Source organism: Linepithema humile, chromosome 4 (genome assembly GCF_040581485.1).
Source record: "Linepithema humile isolate Giens D197 chromosome 4, Lhum_UNIL_v1.0, whole genome shotgun sequence".
NCBI classification, from domain to species: Eukaryota; Metazoa; Arthropoda; class Insecta; order Hymenoptera; family Formicidae; genus Linepithema; species Linepithema humile.
Window position 1 is genome coordinate 21639033 of NC_090131.1, and position 27752 is coordinate 21666784.

Sequence of the window (27752 nt, forward strand, 5' to 3'; positions counted from 1 at the left end):
ATACAGCGATATTTCGTGAAATTCCGTAATACGAAGGCGAATAACTTGATTGATTCGCTTAAGCAATTTGATTAATTTGCAATTTCCTCTTTACTACGTAACAGTAAATAACGATATTGACGGGGATAATTTAGTTTCATCAAGATGTCCTAAGAGAGCAAATATGTTTTATGTTTAATTAAATATTATACCTAATTTATTATAATAGTATTGATGATTGTTCATTGTAATTTGTTTTTCGTCAAATGGTATTACTATTTATTCATATTTTTTACGATATTATATATATGTGTCTGTATTATGTATATCTGTACCCTTTTAAAATTTCCATTTTAATAGCTTATATCAAGAACGTTACGCTACATATAAAGTATAAAATATATGAAAGGGATTTTAACAATATCCTTCGCGGTGCGCCGCGAGAATCCTATATCGCTGAAGAATTTAATATGACCGAGATAATTCCGGAAGATCTTCGGTTCCGAAATTCGCCGAAAAGAGAACGATTACGCGCGATGGAAAATTGCTTGTCTAGAAGTTTCTCACAACGTCGGAAAACCCAGCGCGTCTCATAACGCGCGCGCCACTTCTTCGGTGCCTCGCAAACAAATTTCTAACTCGCCGATCGAAAGATTCTGCCCCGCCGTCCCCTAAAACTCCTACCCATCCCTTTCTTCTCGATCCAAAGCAATGTGTATAATAAATTTTCTTCCCTCGCTTTCTTTATTCTCACAAGATTTTATCGCGCGACGCTGTCACAGCCACATTGCCCGTCAATTTTATTTATTTTTTGAGATTGCTTCGCATTTTTCTGCGAGGCTACTCAGCACGAAAACTACATTCACCAGCCACAGCAGAGTGCACTTTGATTCACTAGTCATTTTGGGAATATTGTACGTTGAATGTAGACTGTAGATTTTATCTTAGAAAATACAGAAACTTGAGAGCTTCCTCTTTTATTCTCTTTTGAAAGTTACCAATGGAGTCTCGCTTGAAATATATAAGCGTTTTTAAGTAATTGACTTAAAGTAGTATTTGCTCTGGATACTAGCTCGAAACAGTTGGAAGTAAAAGAATATTGAGCAGCTTGTAATTTACGAGCTACACAGGACAATCAATATCCTTCATATTTGTCGACTCGCAACTTGATGATAGGAGCAAGAAAAGCCTCTCAATGTTATACTCGCTCGCGAGGGAATATTATAACGCGACATGTCGTAATATAATTAACGATGTTGGGGCCGATGAACGTGGCATGATCTAATCGCATCGCATTTCGCAAGATGCGAGATCAATTATCTAACGATATATCTAATTAATTGCACTTTGATCGAATCATGTACGCAAACCCGGTTGTATATTCAATTGTTTTTCTCTTATTACAGATATGCATAATGCATGGTATAAATAATGTACGTTTCAAAGAATACACATTGATATTAATTTGCACTTTCGCAAAGATTTACTTATTGGACCGCAATATACACGATTGAATATTTATTTGATAAATGTTTCATCGTATAGTAATTAAATGCATATTTAATGAATTAACGTAATATCGATATTTTATTTAATTCTCTCTCTTTCACACACACACACACACACACACACACACACACACACACACACACACACATACTCTCTCTCTCTCTCTCTTTTCGAGGAATTAATTTTCAGGCTAACAATAAGTAATGCATCAATTTCTATATTAATGATGACTGTAATATTGATTCTTTGCATTAAAAATACATTTATAATATTGAAATTGGTTATTCGTGGCAACACACATTAATAAGATATTATAATAGCGCTAGCAAATTATTAACCAATACGGTATAATACGATCGATATAGTAGTTAATATTGGATATTATTTCCAAAGAGATGAAAGCTTTTTCAGAAATTACTGTTAATATGTATATAATGTTTAGAATGGCGTCTATTATTTTTAAATGTTTTCCAAGTAAGCTTGTTCACAAAGCACTTTGGTTTTTGGTATTAATTCTAAACTATATAATTATGTTCAATTACATAGCACAGAGCAGGATCTTATGAACCAGCGCAAATTAACGCGAAGCATTAGCGTCGCTGCCACGCGTTTTGGCTTCGTTGGGCAAACTATTTGCACAATTTAGGAGAGAAAGATACGTATCTAGCGCGATGCCCTTTGTACATTAGTGTCGACTATGCGGAAGCTATTTCAAACGAGGTCTTTAACGAGTCACACACTCGTGCTACTACACACAGTTAGAATAGTCGGATTTCTTGGCTCCTCCTGTCCAAATCTTACCGGCCCTGTGGTATTAATTCGCCAGCGCAATCGGATCGAAACAGTTTAAAGTGCTTCGCTCCTTGAACGCTACCCTTCCTCCTCTCGTCGTCGCGCGATATTACGGCAATAAAACATTAGCAATTTATAGCCGGGTAAAGATCCTTTAGATCTTGCCTTTCATCGCTACGGTGGAGCACGGTGGAATCTTTTATGCGAACACGTCTCCGTCATCAATCAACGTCGCGAAAGAATAACTCGGGAACGTTTGAAAAATGATACTTGCAGGGGCGAAGGGGGGGGGGCGCGGTGGGTAACTGCTTTACCGATGCTCTTCTTCCAACCATCCGGAGGCGGCGTAGTCCGTTGACTGATAATAGGATAGATCTAACAATCGAGCGCACTTTACGTAAAATGCAATCGCCGTGACGTACCATTTAGCGTGACACATCGCGGTGGCGGCATAATTTAGTAAATTTACGTTCGGTCGCGCTCTTCTTTCCGACGCGCGTGCGTGCAAATCGATCCACTCAACGGAAGGAAATCTGTGGAATCTTGACAATATGTCTTACTGGGAAATCATAATATTCCTCAGATAGGCCTCATAAAAGCGGAATATCTAGAGAATATTTTTACTGATATAACCACTGTCATATCTACCGGTATATATTTTTACTATTGCGCTCAAGATATTCTCAGGATGTCACACGGATTTTCTTTATTTACATGTGTATGTGTGTCGTATTGAAACATTTTCTGAATATTCTATTCTGGCAAGAACAGTTCAATAATATTATAATTATATAATTTTATATATTTATATAGACACACATACAGGATGACTCCAGTATATCTTTGAAGATTTTTATTGCTGTGAGGGAAATCGCGTTCTCACGATTGATCAGTTATGGGACCATCGACCTGTGCTTCCGAAATAACACGGCAATCAAGACAAAGATATGTGTGATAGCATTTCCTTAACGTTAACGTTCTCTCGTTATCGCGAGAACCGGAGACGATGCGTACAACTCGTTATCTTTTCACCGGCCAATGTAATTTCAAACCGTGATTCTGCGATTTCCGTTACGTTTGAAAAAGCTATCTGTGTGATTATCACAAGTATCTTCTCGACAGCTTTTACATATAATGAACGAGGAGATTTGTACGATTACGGCAATACAAGATGCGGGGAACTCTATTGACATCAATTTCAATAATATAATCTTGAATAAAATCTTGAATAAAATCTTGAATAAAATTTTTAGAAAAATTAACATAAAAGTCAGAATTGCTCTGATATTTACTCTATATATTTATGTAATTTACATATTTTATTCAAGGACAGATTTATTCAAGAATTTGTTGCGCTTACAAATGTATACGTGGGTATTATGTTCTGAAAGTATTCTTTGCCCAATGAAACTGCTTCGAGAATGTTAGGGAAAACGGAAAGGAGTCGCGACAGCGACTTTAATGCGAATTTGTGACCCTTTTTGCCACGCTTTGTACGGCATAAGGGGACTGTGGTGGTGGCGCAAGAATCGTCCAAGGTGTGCTCAAAGGGTGGGTGAGGCGAATGCGGGTAAAGGGGCGGCGAGTCAGACCAGAATTTGCTTATTACTTTTACATCGCTACAAAGGAGGACTGACACGATCTTCCGCCTTATTCAGGTAAAATATTTTCTCCTTTGTCCTTGCGGTTGACACGTTATTAGCGATAAAACTTCCAAGTTTTTATATACACGTAAACTGGGAGAAACATATTTGAAATCAATAAACATGTGTCCATAATATAATACATAAATGCCGACACGCTATATAGATGCCTAAACCGTCGTTCCTAATTTTTCATTCAAACATTTTTGGCCAACTCAAATATTGAAAAATTATAGATTAGATATTTGATGCATTAATTATTCTGCCGTTGTTCTTAGCTTAATTATTTCAATTATTTAACCATTAAGTTCCGGTCAAAGCATAATATTGTCTTACAGGCTTTCAACATTTTTCTTTCGAGTTATATTTCAAAGTAAACTACTTGAATAAATAATTTCTTCTTGCAAAGCGCACCCATGGAGAACCGCTGGGACGAGTCATGCCACAGGAATAGCACCGTGGCGATGTTGCATGACTGCGTTATGCATGTAGTCTATTATGTTTGAGACTTATAGAATAGCTTTCAACTTAGTGGGGAATGTAAAGGTTCGGTCACTATACCGCCAGTGCAAGAACTTCCCTCATCTTGTGCTCGAAGCACGTTCGATATTCCGATTGAGCATTAGCCTCATTAATTCCCACGCTCATTAACCGCTTCCTAATTGGCGCTCGGTAGAACGTATCCGCCAGCCATGCGGTCACCGAAGCTTCATTGTGAGAATATAACTAAACCTCCGTATTATTCTAATCATAAATTTACTTATGATAGTGTCTCTAATTAAATTACTATCGAGAATAGTATGGCATTCTGCGTTATTTACGTAAAATATAATACCGTATAAAAATTCATAATATTTCTCTCTCTCTCTCTCTCTCTCTCTCTCTCTCTCTCTCTCTCTCTCTCTCTCTCTCTCTCTCTCTCTCTCTCTCTCTCTCTCTCTCTCTCTCTCTCTCTCTCTCTCTCTCTCTCTCTCTCTCTCTCTCTCTCTCTCTCTCTCTCTCTCTCTCTCTCTCTCTCTCTCTCTCTCTCTCTCTCTCTTTCTCTCTAATGTTCAATTCATTATTTTAGAAGATAAGTATAACATATATTGAAATTTTTCTTAAAAAATCTTATATATTTGCGTTATGACGTTGGAGCTATAAATGAATCGCCTTTGGCGCGTAAGAGTCAGGATCATTTCATCATTGGCTCATTAGCGGAACTTCCGCACGCAATTAGTGATCGGTCTGTACCGATTTGCCCTCTACGGAATTTAAGACAAGAAACAAAGTGGTTCTCACGCGGCCCGTTGCGCTTTTCCGCAATGTCGTGGTCGCTGAAGCATTTTTAATTGCCCCGAAGACGAGACATCCTGGCATTACGCGGTTTCCGGCATTGCTCACAATGGGATGATTATCGCGCGTATACACGAGTGAAAAGGGCGAGTTACGGTAATGGCGTCACGACAGGCATTGTTTCGGCCGTAGCAGAAGATTTTTAATTTAAATAAGCGGCATAATCGCATCCTCGAAAGGGTTCTCTTTTTCGTCTGCTCTTCACGCGAATTATTCGCCTTTCTCCGTAGCAGCCACAAGCATAACGCGCTGCCAAGTTGCTAAATAATTCATTTTACTAAAGAGATGTGTAAAGTCATTACAATGCAGGCGAAGTTGAAAGTTGCATAGACGCTAACGAGCATATTGCGGTTGTCGATTTTTTATGAACATTAAATTTGACGTTTAACGCGATGCATATTTTCTTATGATTTTTATTGCAATTACAATGTCTAACATTGTTAAACAAATAATGATTTTATGCGCGGCGATTAGAACAAGTGAGATACTCCACATTCCCGTAATGCTTTCATACACTTTCATTAATATTCATGAGGTGGATCGTCGTCGGTAAGACAATTCGACTGTCATAGGTAAAATATCTTTCACATATGTCACTTACATAATTTACATAATTCTCTACTTAATTATTTTATGATAATTATGAAATGGTAAAAGATTATTGCATTATTTCTATAAATTTACATTTATCTTATATCATTATAATTTATATTTCTAATTTCAAATTCCTTTCTGCGTTAATTCATAATGAATAATTTCTGCATTGAAGCCAAAAGTGCTGAGTAATAATAATAACAGCGCTGAATTTTTGTGTCATCATATTTTTAGAACCAAATTCCACGTTTAAAATTTCCTCGAAGTATTATTAAGATGATAGTTTCGTATGTGGGAAGATTCTACTGATTCTTAGCACCTACTATTCTTTTCGCATCATACCCGTCATACGATATCATTTATTAAAATATTCTTAGTACCTTCGTGAAAAGAAAAGAGAAAACGCGCGCGCGCCTCGCCGAAACCTGTTCTAGACGGCCTTACAATGTCGAGATTACCAACGAGCGAGATGGATTCCACGATCAGCAAAATGCTCAGTACAACTATACGCGATAAGATACATGCTGGTTTACATTAACCCCGCGTAAAGCTTCGTTATACGATGAACATTGCTCGAAAAGTGCTGGAAATAATCCAAAAGTCGCGTTTGAAGCCGTAGCCGTATATTACTGCGCTTCTACGCCCATAGGCTCGTACTTGAAACGACGTTTCACGACGTGACGGTAACGAAAGCCATAAAAGAATATGATCAATCGGATACACGAATCATCTTGACCTTGCTTGAGCACCAACACGCATGTATCGATAAATACGTGCATTAACCGCAACACGCTTGCTCGTTTCTCTCGTCCGGCTGCGGGCAAGGCCTTCACATTTACATCGTTTCAGTCTCGCCAATAATGATGATAATATCGCGCGGAATACGTATTTCGAGAGCATATGAGTTTTATTGCATTTTCAAAACGACCATTTTATTAAAAATAAAAACGTATACGTATATAAATTCACAATTTTTAAAATCTTTTTTGCCAAATAATCTCTCATTTAATAATTGCGATTTTGTCATATTTAAAGATATTTTAATTTTATTTAGGATTTTTTTTTTACAAAAGCAATAAGTGAGCATGCTCTATTTAATTTCACGTTGTTTTTATTCTATCCTGTTTTATATTTATTTTACTTTTAAAATTACAATTATTAATTATGTTTTCAAATTTAAACTATTACGTTCAAATATAAATTTATTTAAAATTAAATTGTTTAGAAGAAGAATTAAATAATTATTTATGATGCTCCGAATTAATGTGTATATTTGCCGAGATACGTATTTCACTATTAAAATACACTTTGATGTAGATAATTAAAGCGTTAGTATTATAATTCACTCGCCCTCAGAAGTCCCATGGTTACGACAATCTACGACGAAGAAGGGAATGAGAGGACGACGGTCGACAATCGCTGCGCGCAGTTGAATATACTCGTTTGCATTTGATATAGTCAGACATTTCGCTCGAGTGCAAATTCAAAGGTATTCGCCTAAATTTATTTTCAAATTGAATCCCCACTAAAGTCGCGTTTTATTTACGTCTGAATAACTAGTGCTGTGAATCTACTCTCTCTGTGAATCATTAATAACAATTTATAAAGAAATATCCTGATATCTATTATATAATCTTTTCATGATAAATTTTCTGTTGGAAACAGTGGAATAAAATTTATTAAAATACATTATTTCGTGATACGGATAATTTATATCATTCTTTTAACAATTCAAAATATGTATAATTTTTGAAAAAAATGCGTTATTAAATTATTCATTGAGAAAATATAGAAACAAAACTTCTCAATTTTAATTTGTAATGCCGGATAAGTATAGACTGTTGAACCCGCTGCTACAATTTTCAATGTGAACGTTTTGTATCAATTTCACAAGGTTATTGAATTGAAGAAGCAACCGTTCCACCCCTTTGTTATTGTAGACTTGGTCAGACTTTCACGGGAACGAACGATCGGCCGTTGAATACTCTATCTAGCAGTGTAAAAAGATCGAAATAAAATTTGTACGAATTTGACAATTATTTTATTCTTAATTTATACAATATGGCGGATGTTTAATTAAGTTAAATTATTAATTTAATTAATTTCGGAAGCGCAATTCAATCGAGAATTTATTAGTAAATGTCTGTGTGATTTTAATAATTTAATGGCATACTACAAACTGGCCTTTGTGGCGCGTCGTGTACACGAATTAATCGATAAAGCTCAGCGTTGGATTAAGTTTGTGAAAAGAGATGAAAAATTTGATAAAAGTGACAGACATATTTCGTTTTATTTCAATCGCGATATAATTTGAGTGTATCATCACAGTAACGCATATAATATTTCGATGAATATTAATTTAATTAATTTCGGGAGCGCAATCCGATCGTACCGAGGATTTATTAGCAAATGTCTGTGTGATTTTAATAATTTGATGGCATACTATAAACTGGCCTTTGTGGCGCGTCGTGTACACGAATTAATCGATAAAGCTCGGCGTTGGATTAAGGGTATAGCGAAGGACTGCAATCAATTATGTTTAATCATCCAATGCTTCCTACGGTTTAATGAAATACATCTCCAGTTACTTCGTTAATCCTTCGTATTATACAATACAAAGGATTGTGCATGCACCGTGTTGAAACGCGCGTTGAAACGAAAAGAACGATTTTCCTCTTATCATCATCTTCTTAGCATGCTATATTGCCGGCAAATCGTGTTTGCTGTTTAACGCTTATTGGATCACCGGCGAGAATGACGTTATCGTGTTATCTACATGTAGGAAATGGCGCGTCGTATAAATTTAAAGTAAAATAAAAGATATACGGTTAAATATTTTTGTATGCACGCCCGTGTGCATATTTGCATACTACACGGCAATACTTGGAGCTATATATAATATGCAGAGGACGAAAAAGGCGAAAGGGCAAATAGTGCGAAAGAGACGAACGGAAGGGAGACGAGAGTTAGAAAGAGAGAGTCGGAAAGAGGAGGAGAAGGGAGGCTACGAGGCTGCATCGATCCAGAAGCGCCGTGTGTAAACCATCGAGCATAATCAAATTCCTTTTAGCCCGAAGTCGTGCACGATATACCAAGGTGGTTCTGTTTTTATTCAGAATAGTTGAATTGTGCAAAAACCCGTTTATTACTCTCGAATTAAAGTTCTACTTTTGCCATGGCAAGAGGTCTTCGTTATGCGCGCTCTAATTGCTGGCCTGGTTTAATTGCCTCATTTAATAGTAATTTTATAGTCTCTGAGATACATTTCGTGCGCACGAAAAACTACAAAACTACACCAATGTGAATTAAGAAGCAATCAATCGTTAGTTTTCTACTTTTTGCTACTTTAGAATTATCTTTCAGGCAACTTGTAGATTTTTACTGAAAAAGTATGTTTACACATTTTAAAGAACTGTTAATTAATTGATAATTGGAGATGTTTTTCTCTCTCATACACGTACAACCTAATGATGCACGGAATAATCAGCTTAAGAGTCCGAGATGATTAATCATAAAAGTACTTAGCAAATAATCGATAATTAATCGATTATATATTTATAACTTTTTATAAAAATATTATTTTAATAAATAATGAAATATTCTTAAATATAACAATTTTGAAATTAAAATTATGTTATTTCGAAATTGGAGAAATTACTAACTCTGTTGCATTAATAAATTAATAGTCATGTATTCCTTGACATTAGCGAGTCAGTGAATAGCTCGTACACGTGGATCGATGAAATATGGATCGGAACTTTTGGGTCACCCTATATTTCCTGAAAGCATACCATTGGCCCATCTACTACTGCGTGCTCCAGGGTTTAATCTAACAGTGATTTATGCTTCCCAGCGGCTCTCAATAACGCTGATTCACATTACTTGCCGTTGATTCAGATTAATTCTATCGATCCTGTCAACGCATTTATTTTTTCAGTTTTGCGACAAACCCATTTTGCCCGACAACGGTTTATTATTATCTCTAATTGTGTTTGCTCACCTCGGCGCGGCGTATTGAATTTACGCTGGTATTGTTACGATCGCGAAAATGTTTGATTTACATTTTGTCTCGTACTGTTAGCTTTTAAAAGAACAAATGTGCGACGGGGATAAATATATGCAAACTTTCGACATTCGTATTTGCATGTGTCGAAAAATACATTACGCCGAGTATGTTATTTGTTTCGCGCTGCATGATTCCATTTGATTCCAATGTTATAATTCTACTATCGAAGTTGAAAATACAATTGTAGAAATTTTGAAAGTTTTTATTCGCATTGTTTTAATTTTACTGTTTTATTAATCTCTACTTTGTGTACCTACATAAGATTTCTGATGCAATACAAATTTTATTGAAAATGGACCCCCCTTTTTATTTTATCTAAAAACTTCGTTTTTGATACACACAGTCATTTATTATTTTTCACTGTGCAATGTACAGTGCTTATCAAGAAATTGACCACCACTGCATCGAGACGCTACATATCCCGTTCTGCGTATGAATGTGTTATATGCGCTTGGCGAATATGTCAACTGCAGTATCGCGGATTTATATTCGGTTCTGATATTCTTCGTTTGTTTTTTTTTTTTTTTATATTGCAATTACTCGTTTGCATGGTAAATTTTATACGCTTCGTAATGGACATTGGAATATAATTTAAGCAGTAAAATCAATGAAGGTTATTATTTAATCGATAATGCTTTATAGAAATGTACTCATTATTGATGGTCGAGTGGTCAACATAAATTTTAATCGGTGATTATTATTTTGTAACTGTAGTTGCATTTATATATGGATTAACTGCAAACAATTGGAAACTGATAAGGATACAGACGCGTCGCGATACAAAAACATTTTTTTATCGTCAGCCGAAATTCGAGCTCTCTTGGTATTGTACGCACATGTCACTCGAGACGCACCTTGAAATCCATTTTAATTTAAGTTACAAAAGACCGCTTAAAAGTTTCGTGAGAGACGCGAGATAAAGGAGAAGTGCTGGGTATGAGATGATATTACGCAGATAGGAACTTTCGCGGCTATGCTAATAATATGGCGAACATATCTCTCTCTCTCACACGCACACACATTCACACACACACACATACACATCTTTGTTTATACATGATAACTTGTGTTTGTAAAATTAGATCTACTGGCTGCATATAATGCAAAAGGTCATTTGCTAAAAGGTAGTATTATTTCATTATTAAAATATTTATTATTTTATTAAAAAGAAGAGAAAATAAATATTAATTTGCGTATGAAGTTAAAAATATAATAATATAATACTGATAATTATTAAATGGAATAACATCATATCCAGTAACGTGATATCAAATTAAAATAAGATTTCCCTTTGCATTTGCACAAATTAAAATATAAATTTTATATAATTATTTATAATATAAATCTCCACGAATGTTTCAGATATTTCTAGATTTTTTCCAATATTTTTAACTTCCTTTGAAAGTTAACGATGCAGTTTGCATCTCCCTGCTCGTCCCTATCCGTTCCTCTCGTATTGATAATTAACCCCACCCAAGCTTGGTCTAAGCCCTCCGACTTCATCCCCTCCTCTTTACTGCGTCTAGTGGTACGAAACATTGCTTGTGATATCTCACCCACTAGCCTCTCAGTATTAGTGAATTGCAGTGGCGTAGTTAGTATTTTGCAAAATTCACTACCAAACTTCTTTGGTTTTAATAAGGTCCAATATCGTATTTTTCAACAGCATAAATGTGTATCATTATCAATCGTTATTATCGTTTTAATCAAATTCGAATTTCAAATGCTTTAAATAAATATAAATATTAAAATAGGCAAATTATTAATATTTTCCAACAATTTATTAATTGTATCGATACTAAATTAAAATCATACTGTTGAAATTATTCTTTTTACATTCTTGGTTTCTCTTTCTACAATGAAAAAGATGAGCTTGATCTTTCTGCATACTAGTTACGCCGCTGGCAGATTGACAGGATATCGGTGTGTTTAGGATGCGAATGAATCGCCATAGTAACGTCGGAATACATTTCCACTCTGATTCGATGCACGGCGTCGCGTCGATGTCGCAACACGTCCGTGTACGAGCATCACCGCAGGACTGAACTGCAGCCAGCGTGGCGCATCGTTGCATTCGACCGCACGGATGCATCCGCGTGAGGACAATCGTAACGACACTACGCGTCTGCACTTAGCAGCGAATTCATCCGCTTTTCACGCGAAATACGGAAGTCGAAAGATGCGAGTCAGGAAAGTGAAAGCTTTCGCACGGTTCGACATTTATTGAAATTCGCACATCGCAATAATTCTTTAATGTAAAAAAAAATAAAGAATTATTTCTTTTATAAAAAATTATTGTTATTATTTGATAAGAATATTGCAAAATTTTTTAATATAAAAATATATAATTTTATTGCACGGATTTCTTTTATTTTGTGAAAAAAACGTAACGATAGCAATTAATCGAATTCTGCATAAGTTGATGATTGAAAATCAATGAGTCGTAAAGCACTCGACAGATGCTTGATAGTAAAATGAAATTTGATCGTTAAGTTTCGATGATGTAGTTATCTATTTTTATTGAGATTTTCAACAAACTATTGAAAGTGTAACGATAAATAATTAAATGACGATAAAACAACATTTAAGTTTAAGAGTAAAAATTGAAGACTACAGCCTGTTCAATATGATTTGCCATTTAATATACTTTAATGATGTGTGTAAGTATTTATTACATGCTCATAAAAATATACCTTGATATGAATGCTTATTCAGCAATAATGTCGGATCTTACGTATTGCTGCCATCTCATGCTACATGCTTACGTTTGCACAAATACAAACGTCTAACGTAACTAAAAGAGTGATTTAATTTTCTCTATTAAAAATGATTGTCCATATTTATGTTACTCATCGATTTTGCTACGTAAAAATTCAGTTATGCAACAACGTCAAATGTCTTATTGTCGCTATTGTCTAGCATTTTGTTCATTACAGTCGCGAAGCAATTTAATCTGAATGTTACAGAGATTTTACAGCACAGTGGAATATATACACCGTAGCGCAAAATGCGTCGCACTTTGAGCGAAGAAGTTTCATACAATGAACCCAACTTCTCTCGCGAAGTGTTCTAACTTTGTACCGATACATTTGTTTCGCATGCACGGTTTTGCCGTTGACAACGTTGTTCCCGTTAAATCCACGACTTTTGCGCGAAAAGTTGTGAACTTTAAAATTGAATTACACTGGGTCTTGGCGAAAAATCACGGTTGCCGTCGTCGCAAACGCGGACAAAAACAATCGATCAGCGAAATCGTGCTCGGCAAGTCGAACAGCCGTCTCGTAAAATCCGGTATCTTCTGCGGGCACTCTCGGGAAATCGCCCGTAATAAATCGACCAAAAGCGGAGAAAATTCGCCTTGCGTCGGCTGGAATAATGATGTAATCGATGTAACTTTCCCTCCCAAAACGGAAAATTTTCCATCTAATGGGAAAAAATTAGGACTGGGGTAAACGTAATAAAATTTTTAATAGCAATTTTCAATAGTAATCACTAGGAATGAAAGAAGAAAAGCGATAATTGAGACATGTCAATCAGACATGTACTTGTACAAATTTTTGTAAAAACTTCTAAATATACAGAACATCCTAAATGTAAGAAATTTTAACAAAGAGAAGAGATTTTAACTTAGAGAAGAGTTTGTTTCCTGTCGAGTCGCGTCTCACGCGATATCTTCCGTGTTTCAATCGTACTTTTTCGCGTGTCCTTCGCGTTTAAGATAGAAAGTTTGTTTTCAGTATCAAGATTCGCCTAGATGCGAAAGAGACAGGACGAGTCGGTGCGCGCGCACAGGATAACGTAGGATACGTAGCGATGGGATCAAGCATGATTCAAACGGTACTGATACTTTTTTCGTCGAGGTATCGATACGGAAGGTCAATCACGGCTTCAGAGGTCGCGACCTTTTCTTCCCCTGGAATTAACCCCTCGGAATTGCTTTATAAGCAAAGAGCTTACTGTGAGTTATTCTAACGTCAGCAAAGAGCATTGAAGCCTTGCTAGACATGTAATTTCACGACCATGTGCATTCGTTTAATTAAACGCTTGTAAAATTACGATCTTTCGTAGAATAATTCTCGAATAACAATATAATTAAATATGCAAACAAGTAAATTAGTTTAATCCGCACAATAATATTTTTAATATAATTAATATTTTAATATAATTAATATTTTTAATGCAATCTCATAAAACTTTTAACAGATTTCCATAAATTAAAATTAAATTCCATTAAATTAATGAGAATAAAATGTAATGCATGAAACTTGTTGTGTTTCGTACAGTAAATTCCACATTTAATCTTTTTAAAGAAATTACAATATTATAAGCATTTTTGGAATTAATATCGCTCTAATATGATGATAGTAGAAAAGTAAGTAACATAATTTTTTAAACAAATAACATTTGGTGATAAATTTGTGGAATGTTTCACACCGTGTAAGGAATTAACGTGAAATAATGAAATGTGATGCAAGCGTGATTGGATTATTAGATTGAACGACGATTATCCTAACATCCGTCGATAGCTCTCGACGAGAGAAAGAGAGAGAGAGAGAGAGAGAGAGAGAGGGAGAGAGAGAGAGAGAGAGAGCGAGAGAACCGCTTGTGAATCGATTGAAAATTACAGCTCGGGAATTGGATCGGGCCCATCGCTAACGTTACTCGCCGGTTGAGAGGGAAAGAGATGAGAAACACACGTTGGGGAGAAGCACAGCGAGCGAATAAGTGGGGACGACGGAATGAGGCGTGTGGTGGGATGGCAGCAGAGTACGCGCGGGGAAGAACGGTGTGAGGGAAGGGTGGGATGAGACAAAGATGGGTGGCGGGGAAGGGTGAGAAAGGGGTTGAGATGGAGAAAACGAAAGGGAGGACGGCGATAGAGAGAGATGACAGAAGCCGACCGGCAGAAAGGTTATAGTAGAAGGGAAACTACTATTGGAAGAACTCTCGGACGAGGGAGGGCGGGAGGAAGGGTGAAACGGAGAGAAGAGGGTGAACTGCGAGGGTTGGGGGGAAATACGGACGAACACACAGAGAGCTAAAAGATGAAAGTATAACCCGGGCAACAGTGGCTCCCAAGCCAAATAGAACATTATGTCACGTATAAATAAAGTCGTTTCCGAACTTCGGCCCGATAGATATTGCAACGCCAATAAATTATCTTCCGCTAGTCGCCGTATAAAATCGCTCTGGGCGTATACGAGGTAAATCACGCTTCGCTTGGCGCGTTGCACAATTACCGAAAGAGTGTGTCTTTCTTACGGCGCGCGGGTTTTCACCCGTGTGGAAAATTTATCGAATTATATAGAGTCAGTGGCTGTACAGAAGCCATGCTCGGAAATGTGAGAAAAATTATTTTGTTGCTTTTAAAGCTGCAAGATTCGACAAACTGTTTTTTATTTATATAATAATTGCTGTTGTTTTTACGAAAGATAAAAAACGATCGCTAAATGGATCGATAAATAATTAATTAGATGGTTGTTAGTAAGCATTAAAGATAGAGAAATGAGAGTATATGTACGATCATTTACATAATAGGCACATTACTTTGTGGCAGAAATAAACAAATAAATAAATGCACTAATAATCAATCAAACGTACTTGCGCAAATGTTACAAAGTCATTCGGATACGCACGATATCATGATGAGATTGCGTAAGCGTTTGAACTCTGTTCGCGAATCGATGATAATAGTTTATGCGTTTAATGCGGAAAGCGAAGACATACGGGGCAAGCGGTAAGTCAAACCCGGCGAAAATGACGTCGCTCTGCAAGCGCCGGCGAACAATTAAATTATCGTGGAGGTGGAGGAGATAACGATGCACTCGAGGTGCAGCATAAACCACAGGTTATGTCGCATGGATTATGTGCATATATAACATTTCGCGTACTTGGGGTGGGAGAAGAGAGAGAGAAAGAGAAAGACTATACACACTCATCCCGACACAGTTACGTCTCTTCGCGAAAGCTTGCGCGGAAGTTCCTGGCATTCTCATGTAGGGTCGCTACCTCTCAATCGAAAGTCGGCAAACACACGTTGTGTAGGTAAACGGAGGTCCTGTCGGGAAAATTCCTTCCGAGGTTTCCACCAAAATCGTGAACTTGTACGAATTACAACTTGCAAACTCGCGTTCCCTCGACATTGATTTATTTACGCGCTTATCGCGTGAGAGCGATAAAAAGAAAGTCGCAATTTTTTTTTTCTTTAAGATATGTTATATAAATTATATTAATATATTATATATATATAAATAATATATAGCAGTATTGCCATATATTTTTAGAATATTTATATAATATTAATTTTGTCAATTGTTGATATTTTGTTACATTCACTGTCAAAATAAAATTTTATCATACCGTTGCAATAAACATGAGATAGCTTCGGGTTCTCTGCATGTCATATTTTTAATCATTATTAATATTACATTTTATCTGTAAAATAAAGCTCTACCTTGTTTTAATATAATCTGTATAGACGATCAGATTTTATCAGTAGACATTGATAATAAATTTAATTTTTATTAATACTGCTTTCGGTTCAATTTATCAGCGCAACAAATCATGAATGGAGATAAATATTTTCCAAACGATTCATTTTGTCTGTAATTCAATCTATATATTGATAAATATTTTTGTTTGTTCGTAGGACGAAGTGCTGACGATTTCGGAAAAGGTGGTCGTCCGTGTCCACGATTTGGTCACGTGGCTCTCGCCTACATTGGAGTGGTCATGGGGTCGAGAGGTATCCTATCCGACGACCCCGATGTCGTCCCCGGAGACTAGCCCGCTTAGATACGAAATGCCGCAGCCGCAAGTGCTGACTGATCCGGGAATCGATTTCTCGGACGTCGATAAACAGCAGAAGGAATATGAGAGCAACCTAAATTCTACTAAGAAGTCGGACTGCAACTTTCAAACGAAGGTGGTGGTGCTCTCGTATCCGAGGTATTGTCGGTACCGGGCACTCTTACGTAGGCTCGAAGGCGCCGAACCCTCCTGGCTTTGCTCATCTATCGCGGCCGCGTTAGGAGGTTTCACCGCGACGCCGGGCACCAGGGTGCTCTTCTGCAGAGACACATTCGACTACCCCGATCTCGAGACTCACGAGCTGTTATGCAATCATTTAGGTATGTATGTACGACTGTTTTTTATTTATTTTGAATCGAAACACGGTTTAATGGAAGATTCCGTAAGGATATTTACTTAAATTTGCTGCATCTTTATTTATACAGCAGATAATATGAATGTGTCCAATAAATACCATACCATCAACTGAAAGATAATTCTCATGAAAAGACGAGTAAAAAATATAGAATAAATTATCATTAATTGCGTAATTTTCTTACAAGAAAATTTATTTTGAATATGAAAATATTCTTATTCGACACTAATAGATATTGAAAACTTGTGTGTGCGTCTAACTTGTAAGATGTTTATAACGCGTGACCTAAGAAGGTATTTATACGACACTATCTATCCTATATATAAATATGTTATTATGTATAGTACGCTATCTATTTATACTAGGCAGTGAATCGTTATTAATTTTCACTTATCTTTTGAAATGGTAAAATGCAGCAATCGTGAAAACATTTGCATCAGCATAAGTTACAATTATTTACTACGTATAACTGTAAACTTTAATCGACATACAATATGGTAGTGAAATAGACACGTAATATTTTCATATACAAAATAATTTTTCTCGTGTGAAAACTGAGCAATCAATAAAAAATTTATTCAATATTATTTGTTTTCTTTTTATATTTTATCTCTTTGCCGATTGTTATGAGATTAACTAAATAATGTAATATAATTTTTATTTGGAAAGTTTTTGTGCGTGAATAAAGTGCTACATTTTTAAAAGATCGATGATTGATTCAATGTAAAAAAAGAAGATAAATAAATAAAAATATAGAACGCTGTTACGCAAGTCGTTAATTGCGTTATATGCAGAATAAAATCATAAAGCGAAGGATATTTCAAAACGTTTTGATCAAATATTTCAAACTTTTCCAACTCATTGCAAATTAATACAAAAAATTTAATATTCTCGTACATCGCAATAATGAATAAATAATTCAATAAAGTTATATTTGATTTTTCATAATATAATAGACGCTGTTAACATAAAACTTTTCCAATAATATATTTTAAGGTTTCGGTATAAATTCTGTGATAATAAATTTGATTTATAAATAATGAAAAAAAATGCAAAGAAATGTAAAACGATTGAAAAGCGAGGAATATTATTTTTGATTCGTTTTCTTTCATATTTCTCAAAGCACAATAATTCAATGCATGTGTGTCAATGGTACACAAATGCCGCGGACTCACTAGATGGTAAACAAGCTTTTGAAGGGCCGTTCCGCTCGAAAGAAAAAACAAAAAAAAACTGTTTACGGTAAGCTGTTTTATTGGACTGGATGCCGTGAGAACAATCCCGAAAGATGTATTAAACGAGATAACGCCTGACTTGTTATGGCACAAACACTACCGACGGCTAGGTGTCATCGTACGAAACGCTGGGAAATCCGTCATCGTTCGCTTTCGTCGCTGTTTGCCAACGCATTGGTCGTACGTAATTCGGTGGGCGAGCGGCGCGACGCACGCATGATCCTGCGCTCGTGACTACACTCGCGTGCATTTGTTCGACGTGCGTTCTAATCGCCTGATCGAAAAATCGCGGGACACTGCCACGAGAGACGCATCGTAGGCAGCGTGTGTTTATTCGACGCTCAACTTCGCTCATTGCGATCGGATTGCGGTTTTCGTTGCGCGATTTACGTTTGTCGCGTTTGAAGTGCCTCTTCGGCATACTTCATCGAGACATGCTTTATTGTCATACGATATTGTTGATCGCGTTTCAACCAACATAATGTATTGTGTGCATGTTTGGGCAGTCGTGTAAATTGTATAGTCTGACGAAGATAACGCAAGCTTACATCGCGCGATCTAATTGATTCCTGTTGTTGACTATGCGCAATTGGCCGCGGAAAATATGCGAGAATAGACTGATTAGTAGTCACGAATCACAAGCTTACGCGAATTTGTCGGTGCCTACACGCTGCCGTATTCGACAGTGCAATTCGTGGCTCGATTTAAGGCTTTGATTTATTTTGGACTTTGTCGCGCTCTTCATGTTTTTTCGACGAAAATGATTGTTCTCGAAAGAAACTCTTATTATTGTTATTGAAGACGATTACAATTATTGTGTGCTTGTAACAATTGCGTAATTGCGAGTGTTCCTTGAGACCGTGTCCACGACGAATACTATGGCTATTGTGATGAAAATACGGAATAATGAAGTGGTTTATCTAAATATACTTGGTAAGACAACAAAATATACTTTGTAAGAAAAATTGCCTAATTCGGAATAATGAAGATCTTGCATTCTGAAATCGATTCTGTTGAACATGCATATTGTGTTACATTGCATACACGTGTTATCGCCACGATAAATGTGGTCGAATCATTCTAGCATTCAGCAAATTAAAATAATTATCTTAGTATTAGATAAAAGATACAGGTATTTTTTTTGTTTTTTTTTTTTACAAAAAGCCATAAATTATTATTTCCGATTGAATCTCGATAATTGCTGATATAAAATTTCAGTCTGCACTTATTGCCCGATTAAAAAAAAGAAAATAGATACTATTATGCAATATTTTGTGACAAATACATCGTATATAAACATATTATCGGATATTAATATAAATTGAAGCGAGGATTGTTTTTGTAAATATTGTTTATAGATAACTGAATATTTGTGCAATTCGTGGACAAAGGAAGAAATTTGTAACATATTTATCATGATGAACAATATTAAATGCTTAACAAAGTTGAAAATGGCTGACCGTGTTGTAAACCTGCTTACTACGAACTTTCAAGCTATTTCGACGCCCTGATCTGTTTATCAATAACATAGTTTCCCCATCTAGATAAATAAATACTTTCTCGACCTTGTATCACTACGATATGGTCAATCGATCACGTGGACTTACTACTGGACTAAATTTTCACATGAGATATATTTGTTTAATTCTAAATATTATGTGTCTATTAAATATAATTTTATATACATAATATATATATTCTAATTTAAAGATGTATTATTAAAACTGATTCTTCAAGCAAGCATTCGAATAATATGCAACATATGTGTGTGCAATTAAACATCATTTAAAATTATATTTAGATTTATTTAGCTGAATATGATATAAAAATATTTTTTGATAACCTAATCCAGTCTAATTTCCAACTCAATTGGATTTTTGCGAATTCAATATGCCAATATAAGAAGTAAATATTTGTGCCAACAGATTCTTTTGTACAACGATTGTATAAATGATAAAGTATTTAAGTATTTAAGTTGTATCGATAGAATTTCAAAATATTTGATGTTTTTCCATCTGTTATTTTTATCATTATTATTATGAGATAAATAATTTTGATATTCTCATGACATTATTGCATCAGTGACGTAAATAATATATTAGCATTCTTACAGTTATCGAAATGATCTTTGTGACAAATATTTACTCATCAATATGTGTATTCTAATTTATTTTTTCCTTTGTATCGAAATTTACAGAATATGTGGATGCTCATTTGTTTTCGAATTCACGAACAAAAAGTGTTATATGTGAATAGAATACAGAAAGTAATATTAAACTTGTAAAATTTGGATAAATCTTAATGATAATTAATACGTTTCTCTGTTATTTTCAGCACCAAAATTAAAAGGTAGACCGCGAAGAAAACGCAAAAAGCGCAGCACTTCGCCGGGTGAATCCTCGAACGAGAGCGAAGCTTCGGTAGCGTCGACGTCGAAGAGCACGCCGGCGACTACCAGCACCAGTCTGGTGATACCCACGGTCGGGAGGCCACCTTCGTCCGCAATACGGCGGAGCGAGAGGAAAACTAGCGTTGAGGAAAAGAAGTTTATCACGGACGTGCAGAGTTTTATGAACTCTCGGGGTACGCCGGTCGGAAAGATGCCACTGCTGGGCTACAGGCAGAGTCAGTATCATGTTCTTTTTCTTCGGTATCCGATGACCGGTCTTGCCACCGGAAGACCGGGCCGATTTTTCCGATTTTTCGATTTTTATTTCTCGCGATTCTCGGCGGCAACTCGGCTGCCGGACTGCAAAGAGCTAACACACAGCAGGGTTTCCTTCTCGTAAAATTATAATCGTCCCGTGTTTATCTGACAATACTTTAACGAGTTTGCTTTATATCCGCAGTCGACCTGTACCTGTTCTACACAAAAGTGCAAATGCTCGGTGGTTACGACTCTGTCAGTGCTGGTCGCCTTTGGAAGACCATTTACGACGATATCGGCGGCAACACGGGTTCCACTAGTGCAGCAACTATCACACGTAGACATTACGAAAAGTGAGTGCCGCTACAGATCTTTATTACGATTATTTCTACTCGATCGTTAACATTTCTCTGCGATATTTATCATATTTGTTTTTGTTTCTAATAACAATTCTCGATATCCGAACTGTGCTTATGCAACAATCAAATTCTGTGCAGATTGTTATTACCTTACGAGAGGTATCAGCGAGGCGAAGAGACAACAGTGAGACTGAATCACGGACGACGTATTAAGAATATAAGCACGTCCGAGGATTTGGAAATCAAGGAAGAACCTAGCGATCCGTATTCGTCGGAGACACCTCCGCCTGTAGAAGCAATTTCTGCGACCACGACACCACCCTTGCAGCCAATAATGTCAGCAGCAGCGACGGTAAATAATAATTCAATTAACAAGAAACTTTTCTGTGTAAATAAATTATTTCAAATTATTCATGTCGTATCTCTCGAATTTGCAGACTTTGCTTTCGAATGAGAAACCCAAGACAGAGACGGGCAAAATATCCTCGTTGCGTAGTGTACGAGTGAAGCCGGAACGCCTCAAGTCCCTGAATACAATGATCGCTAATAGCGCAACACCTTCCAGCCAAGCTAGCCAACTGCCAAGTCCACCGCCATCCTCCAACACGTCCACCTCGACACCCAACAGCACACCCTCCACAACGCCTACCAACGGTACGGGCAATAATCAGAGCGTCTTGGAGAGGCAACTCAACAGTCCTTTGATATCCCAACAAGTACCACCATCGTGTTCGCCACCGGGCTTGCCCGTGACCAGCGTAGCGACGAACGCGTCAACCGTCGTCACTCTAACTCCACCGCCGGAGAAAGATATGAAAGAGATTAAGCTAGATTCGAAGCAGACAACCATACTGGCTCAGGGCAAGGAGAACATACCATTGTTCGGCGGTGAGAAACCTTTTTTTACGGAAAAGACGATGGTACCGCCTGTCTCTAGGTCGCCCGAGGTGATTGATCTCGAGAATGAGAGCGATACGAGTCGGGACAAAATAATCATTCCCAGCTTTAAAAAACGCAAACTTGAGATATTGCGAGAAGGTGGGCTAGAGGTTACCGCTGTCGATCTAGACACGCGGCCGAGTGTTATTCAGAGCAGCGTCACCGCGTCATCGCAGCAACAGCAACAGCAGCAGCAGCAGCAGCAACCGCCACCAGCCACGATGAGGTCCGTCGAGGAGAAACAGCCGTCGATCTTGCCGTATCCCCATCCGGTCACGCCTAACTCTATTCCGAAACTAATATCCGTCACCGTGACACCGGACATAGGACACATGTTGCCATCGCCGCAAGAACATCAAACTCATCAGTCGCGAATTTCAGCGGTTAAGCAACCAGCTCATCATAATAACAACAACAACAGCACGATGAACAACAATAACGTGATGAATAGTCGGGTGATAAATCTCGGTAGTTCGAATAACGCCGCGCTGCTTCAACTGTATGCGAACGCGAATGTCGTACCGCCTACCGCGGCGACGATTCCGCAGCAATCGCACAATCGCTTCCTTCCGCCAAACGTTCCGAACGGCAGATTGCTACCGCCGAAAGTGACGCAGTCGAGGTCGATATTCGTGCACAACGAAAGGACCGTTTATGGAAATCCGAAAGAAATCCTCATCCCTCCAAAGTATCATCGTTCGTTGCATCCACATCAGCAGCAGCAACGCTCGCAGCATCCGCAGATGAGTGGCGGCAACGATAGCGGACAAGGAGGTGTACTCGATCTGACGCAGAAACCTAACGAGAAACCGACGTTCCCCAGGCCCAGCCTGGAAATAGTAAGAGTACCTGTAGTGCCGAGGCCTAATCTTTTGAATATGGAAATGCGGAATTCACCCGTGGCCAAGGACAAACCGTCGGATAGACCTGCAGTCGACTGCACGAAGCGAATACCTTTCCCCGCCTATCAGAACGTAATCGATAGTCGAACAATTGCTTCGAATAACCTCGAAATCACACTGGTGAATCCAAAGCAAAAGAATAATCACCACCTGAATACGGCACCGTCTCACGTTCAGATACCGAGTCCACCTAACAAGAGTAGTCTGATGGGAACGATAAATAACGCGCATAGGAGGCACCCGCAACCGCATCAAATGAACGGGAAGTATCCGACAAGAAACGAACCGGTCTCGCCATATACACCGAGGAAGTCGAATCATCCTGTCATACCCAACATACCTAATTTAAATCACCTGAATCATAGTGGAAGTCCGTCGTACCCTAGGATGCAGGCGACGACGATGCAGCAACAACAGCAGATGAGCATCGACAGGAGGAAAGCGGCCGCAGAAGCCGCCAGGGATCATCAACAACGTAGGATCAGCGAGGGTGAGAAATCCTTGGCGGCGCAGCATCAGCAGCAACAGCAACAGGATTGCAGAAGCGAAGTCGGCCGACGACACAGTTTACCAAGCATACCGTCCGGCTTCGTGCCGACAGTACCACAAAACAATTCCGCCGCTTTTCCGTTTGCGCAAATGCCAAACGTGCCCGGCAAGTTCCTACCGATGCTGGACCCTATGTACTACTCGTTTTACAACGGCTTACTCCCACCGCCGATTCCGCCCACGCCCACAGCCGCGGCCGCCGCTGCGACGTCGTTTTTGTCGCCAGAACTTAGCGCGTATTACAATGAACTATTCGCTTCCTCGCAACCAAGACTGACGGGGATGACGGGGCAGCCGCCGCCGCCGCATCAGCAGCCGGCTGCCCCAACGTCTAAGTAGACAATGGGATCTCAACATGTAGGGTTTCCGGTATAGCGAAGGATGCTTTGATTACTAGAGAGAGACAAGGATCCGTCGGACTTCGCTGATAATGATAAGAGTGAAAGAGAGCGCATTGAGATTACCTATGTTCAGTTATTTGGTTTTTATTCGATTAGTTGTAACGATGGCGACGAAATTATTCACAGTGTTCGTTCATGGTAGAACAAAAATAGTCCCATAGAATCTCGCACGAAGAAAATGGAATTTTGATAGGCTGGAACTTCAGAAGATAAGATATCTTCAAAATTATGTCTTGCGTTTTTCATAATTGCGGATATTTTCCGCAATAGATTACGTGGTTTATGAGTTGCAATAATACGTTAATCATATTTTTAATGTTTTATCCATTTACTTGAGATTCTATAGAGAGGATTATCTATATTTAAAAAACCCTGTGATAAAAATACGACAATGTATTACCATTCAAGCAGGCAGTTGATGGAATATTGCCACAGAAAATCGTTATTTTTATATGTTTATTTTATGTAAATCGTTTACGCGTGTTTTTGAGTTTCAATTGGTGTTGCGAGACAAAAGAATCTAATTTACACTTTAAGTTTACACTTTCAGTGTCATATTAGAATTTTCAAGCATTTTGTTAGATTCTAAAAATAATTAGTTTTTTCTTTTTTTTAACGCGTACAAACACAGATTCTCGTATGTATCGTTATTGCTGATTCCAAACCCGTGGGTTTTTATTTTCACTTTTTGTTTTGTAAGATATATTTTGATTTATTTTGGATATATATATTATGTGATAAATCAACTCAAAGGAAAAACAAATTTAAAGAAATATAGCGAATGTTCAGCCGGCGGATCATCGGAACGTATAACTGTTTACTGTGTAATGGTAAATCTTATGTAGTAACGCTCGCGAAAACCCTATGTACTGTATAAGTTAGACAATTTTCATTATAATAAAAAAGGAACATTCGTACACAATCACATACACACCGATCTGTAGTCACCTTTAACAATATAAGCGCACGCTTGCAATGTTGTAGCAGCGACATGTATATAGTGTATATAATCACATAAATCATTAAGCTAGATAAATCCTGCATTATCTTTCAATATTACGTAAGGAAGTTAAGTTTAGTAAGTGTACAGGCTGTCTTACTCGTGTGGCCAACGATTGTCGTATCGCTGTTTCTCTAGAGAGACAAAAACGATATATTTTACAGAATATTTCCGATGGTCTCTTTTTTTTCACTTGAAAACGTTCGTTCGGTTCCTCGTTTTTTTTTAACTAGCTATGTCGACGCGCCGTATCTTTCATTTCGTTTTGACATAAACTAACGAAATCGTACAATCGACTAATTATTACGTAATCGCTGCCGAATGTGATCGAACATCGCGGGCCACAATACTTTGAAAACAGATTTTAAAAAAATTACCAATGGTATATCAATGTTAAATGTAGACATATTGATAGAATTTGTTCGTTTTAGGATATTCTGATCAAAAAAATAAATATGAGAATAACGTTAAAGCATTCGTAATCCTACGACGTACAAGAGGAAAGAGAAAGATCCATTCTGGATCGTTTTGGCGAAAAAAAAATCAGATTTCTATATTGATGTCTTTCAAGAGTAATGAATTGTTCACGTTTTTCGAATGGTTCTTTCGTGATGATAAATTAGGTGTTTCTGCGCCAATTTGCGAGACCGCGGCTGATTAACAACAGCCTTCCAGTGGTATTCAACGAGTCAAGAAAAACGGAATTATCGCGAATGCAGATTTTCAGACACAAGACGACACAAAAATGCTACCACTGTTGTTATTTTTGTAAGACCGCGGCTGACTTCTGGCGACCGGAGCGATGCGACGACAAAATCACATCGCTTTCCAAAATGGTGCTATGCGGCGAGAAATTCTATTGTAAGTCTTTTTCGAAAATTTTAACGGGCGTTGTTGGGTACCAGTGGATCTCCGGCGCGATCGCCCGAAAGAACTATGATCTTAAGATAGATCTTCACGTCCAAGTCTGATAACCGTATACAAAAAAAAAGCTAAAAGGACTCCTACCGAGTTCTAGCGTATGTATAAAAGAAAAAAATCGAATATACGGGTTCGTTATAATTGCGATTCGGTGTGTTATATCGCGGGGTTCGTACAGCGGCGAGAAAGCGAACGCTGGCGAAACAGACAGCAAAGCGGATATTGTCGAATCTCTGCAAGAGGAAAAAGGCTTGTACGAGAATACGTGCCATAAAAAACTGATTAGATAGCGACTACGAAATCGAACAATGGCGACGGTCATTTGTATATGCTTTTGACGAGCCCCTTAACAGTTAGAGAAACTAAGAAGGTAGACGCGAATCGAAAAAATAAAGAGAAATAATAACAATGTGCAAAATTCCACGTGAAAAGTTTTATATAATTTTTCTTTTATATTTCTGTTACCGAAATTGTTTTATAAATCTAGAGTCCTTTTTTAGCGCGTGTGTGAGTGTACAGGGTAAACGTGCCGATGAATGAATGAAACATGGGAGAATATTAAAGAATGATTCAAAGAAAAATCTATGATTGTTTTCGTTTTTTGCGAGTTTTTCTTCATTTTGTATACTTAGAGCGATTTTAGTATAACTCTCGTTTTCTCACTTTAATAATAATTATTATTATTATGATATAAATATTTTTTATTATATGGGCATTTCAGTTCCTAAGTTGGAAATAAAATATCTACTATAAACGGGCTTTTTTCATTGTATAAACATTTACCAAGTGAAAGTGATTTTTATGTAGCATCAAAAAGCACGTTTATAGATTTTTTCCCTGAAGATTTACTGAAAGAAAGAGAGAGAGAAAAAGATGTTTATATACGGTAGGTACATATTTTCAGTTTGACAATATCTTTCTAAAATCTTTAAACTTTTTTCATTGTAGCATTCACTATTTTTCGCTAAAAGTAGTAAACAATCAAGAAAATAATAAATAATAATTTTTATCAATGATTACAATTGTTGAGAAAATGTGGAGAAATTTAGTGATATTATGTATATTGAAAAGTATATCAAATATTTGAGTAGTCTAAATAACCATCTATATAATAACAAGAATAATAATAATAATATCTTGTTAATACACCCTGTTACATTCAATTTTATTATGTATAAATTTAATTGTTAATGTGTGCTTTTATAATTATACACATATTTAAATAATAAGCAAGTAATAACAATTGCGTACGAGTTGCACTATTAATTAATGTGCATTGTACTTGCTATATCAATCATTTAAAAAAGATTTAAACTTATTATAATAATAAAATTAAATCAAAAATTCATGTATACACATGAATATATACATTAGAATTACATTGATTTCAAAATTTTTTAATCTTTAAATTTCAGTTTCTTAATTAAATGTTTATAATTTATAATTGTGTGCAATTTTTTTCTGCACTTAAATTTATATAATTCATATTTCAAAAATTTTGTAATTTTTTAAGATTTAAGAATAATACATTGCTTCTATAATTTGTGCGAAATTTGAAATTAACAAATTAAAATTTTTTAAGAAGGTAATTTTATATTCCGTTATTTAAATTATAAAAATGCAAATAATGATTATGCAAGAATGATTATTAAAACACCATCTTTAGTAATTATATGAAATAGATACACATAAATACAAATAAATGATGAAACAGCG

General features: G+C 36.8%; 1 protein-coding gene across 8 annotated transcripts in view; it reads left to right on the forward strand.

The window, feature by feature from the left end:
- The window catches only part of LOC105672187 (proline-rich protein 36-like), a 125939-nt gene extending 99149 nt beyond the window's left edge, over positions 1–26790 (forward strand). For 6 of the 8 annotated variants that reach the window (XM_012366945.2, XM_012366944.2, XM_012366942.2 and 3 more), the window contains 5 exons: positions 16568–17048; positions 20653–20943; positions 21168–21318; positions 21463–21676; positions 21762–26790. In XM_012366945.2, the coding sequence (XP_012222368.1) occupies positions 16568–17048; positions 20653–20943; positions 21168–21318; positions 21463–21676; positions 21762–24053 (3429 nt within the window). In that variant the 3' untranslated portion in view covers positions 24054–26790. The other 2 variants (XM_012366941.2, XM_012366947.2) reach the window with 2 other exon arrangements.
- The last annotated feature ends 962 nt before the right edge of the window (positions 26791–27752 follow it).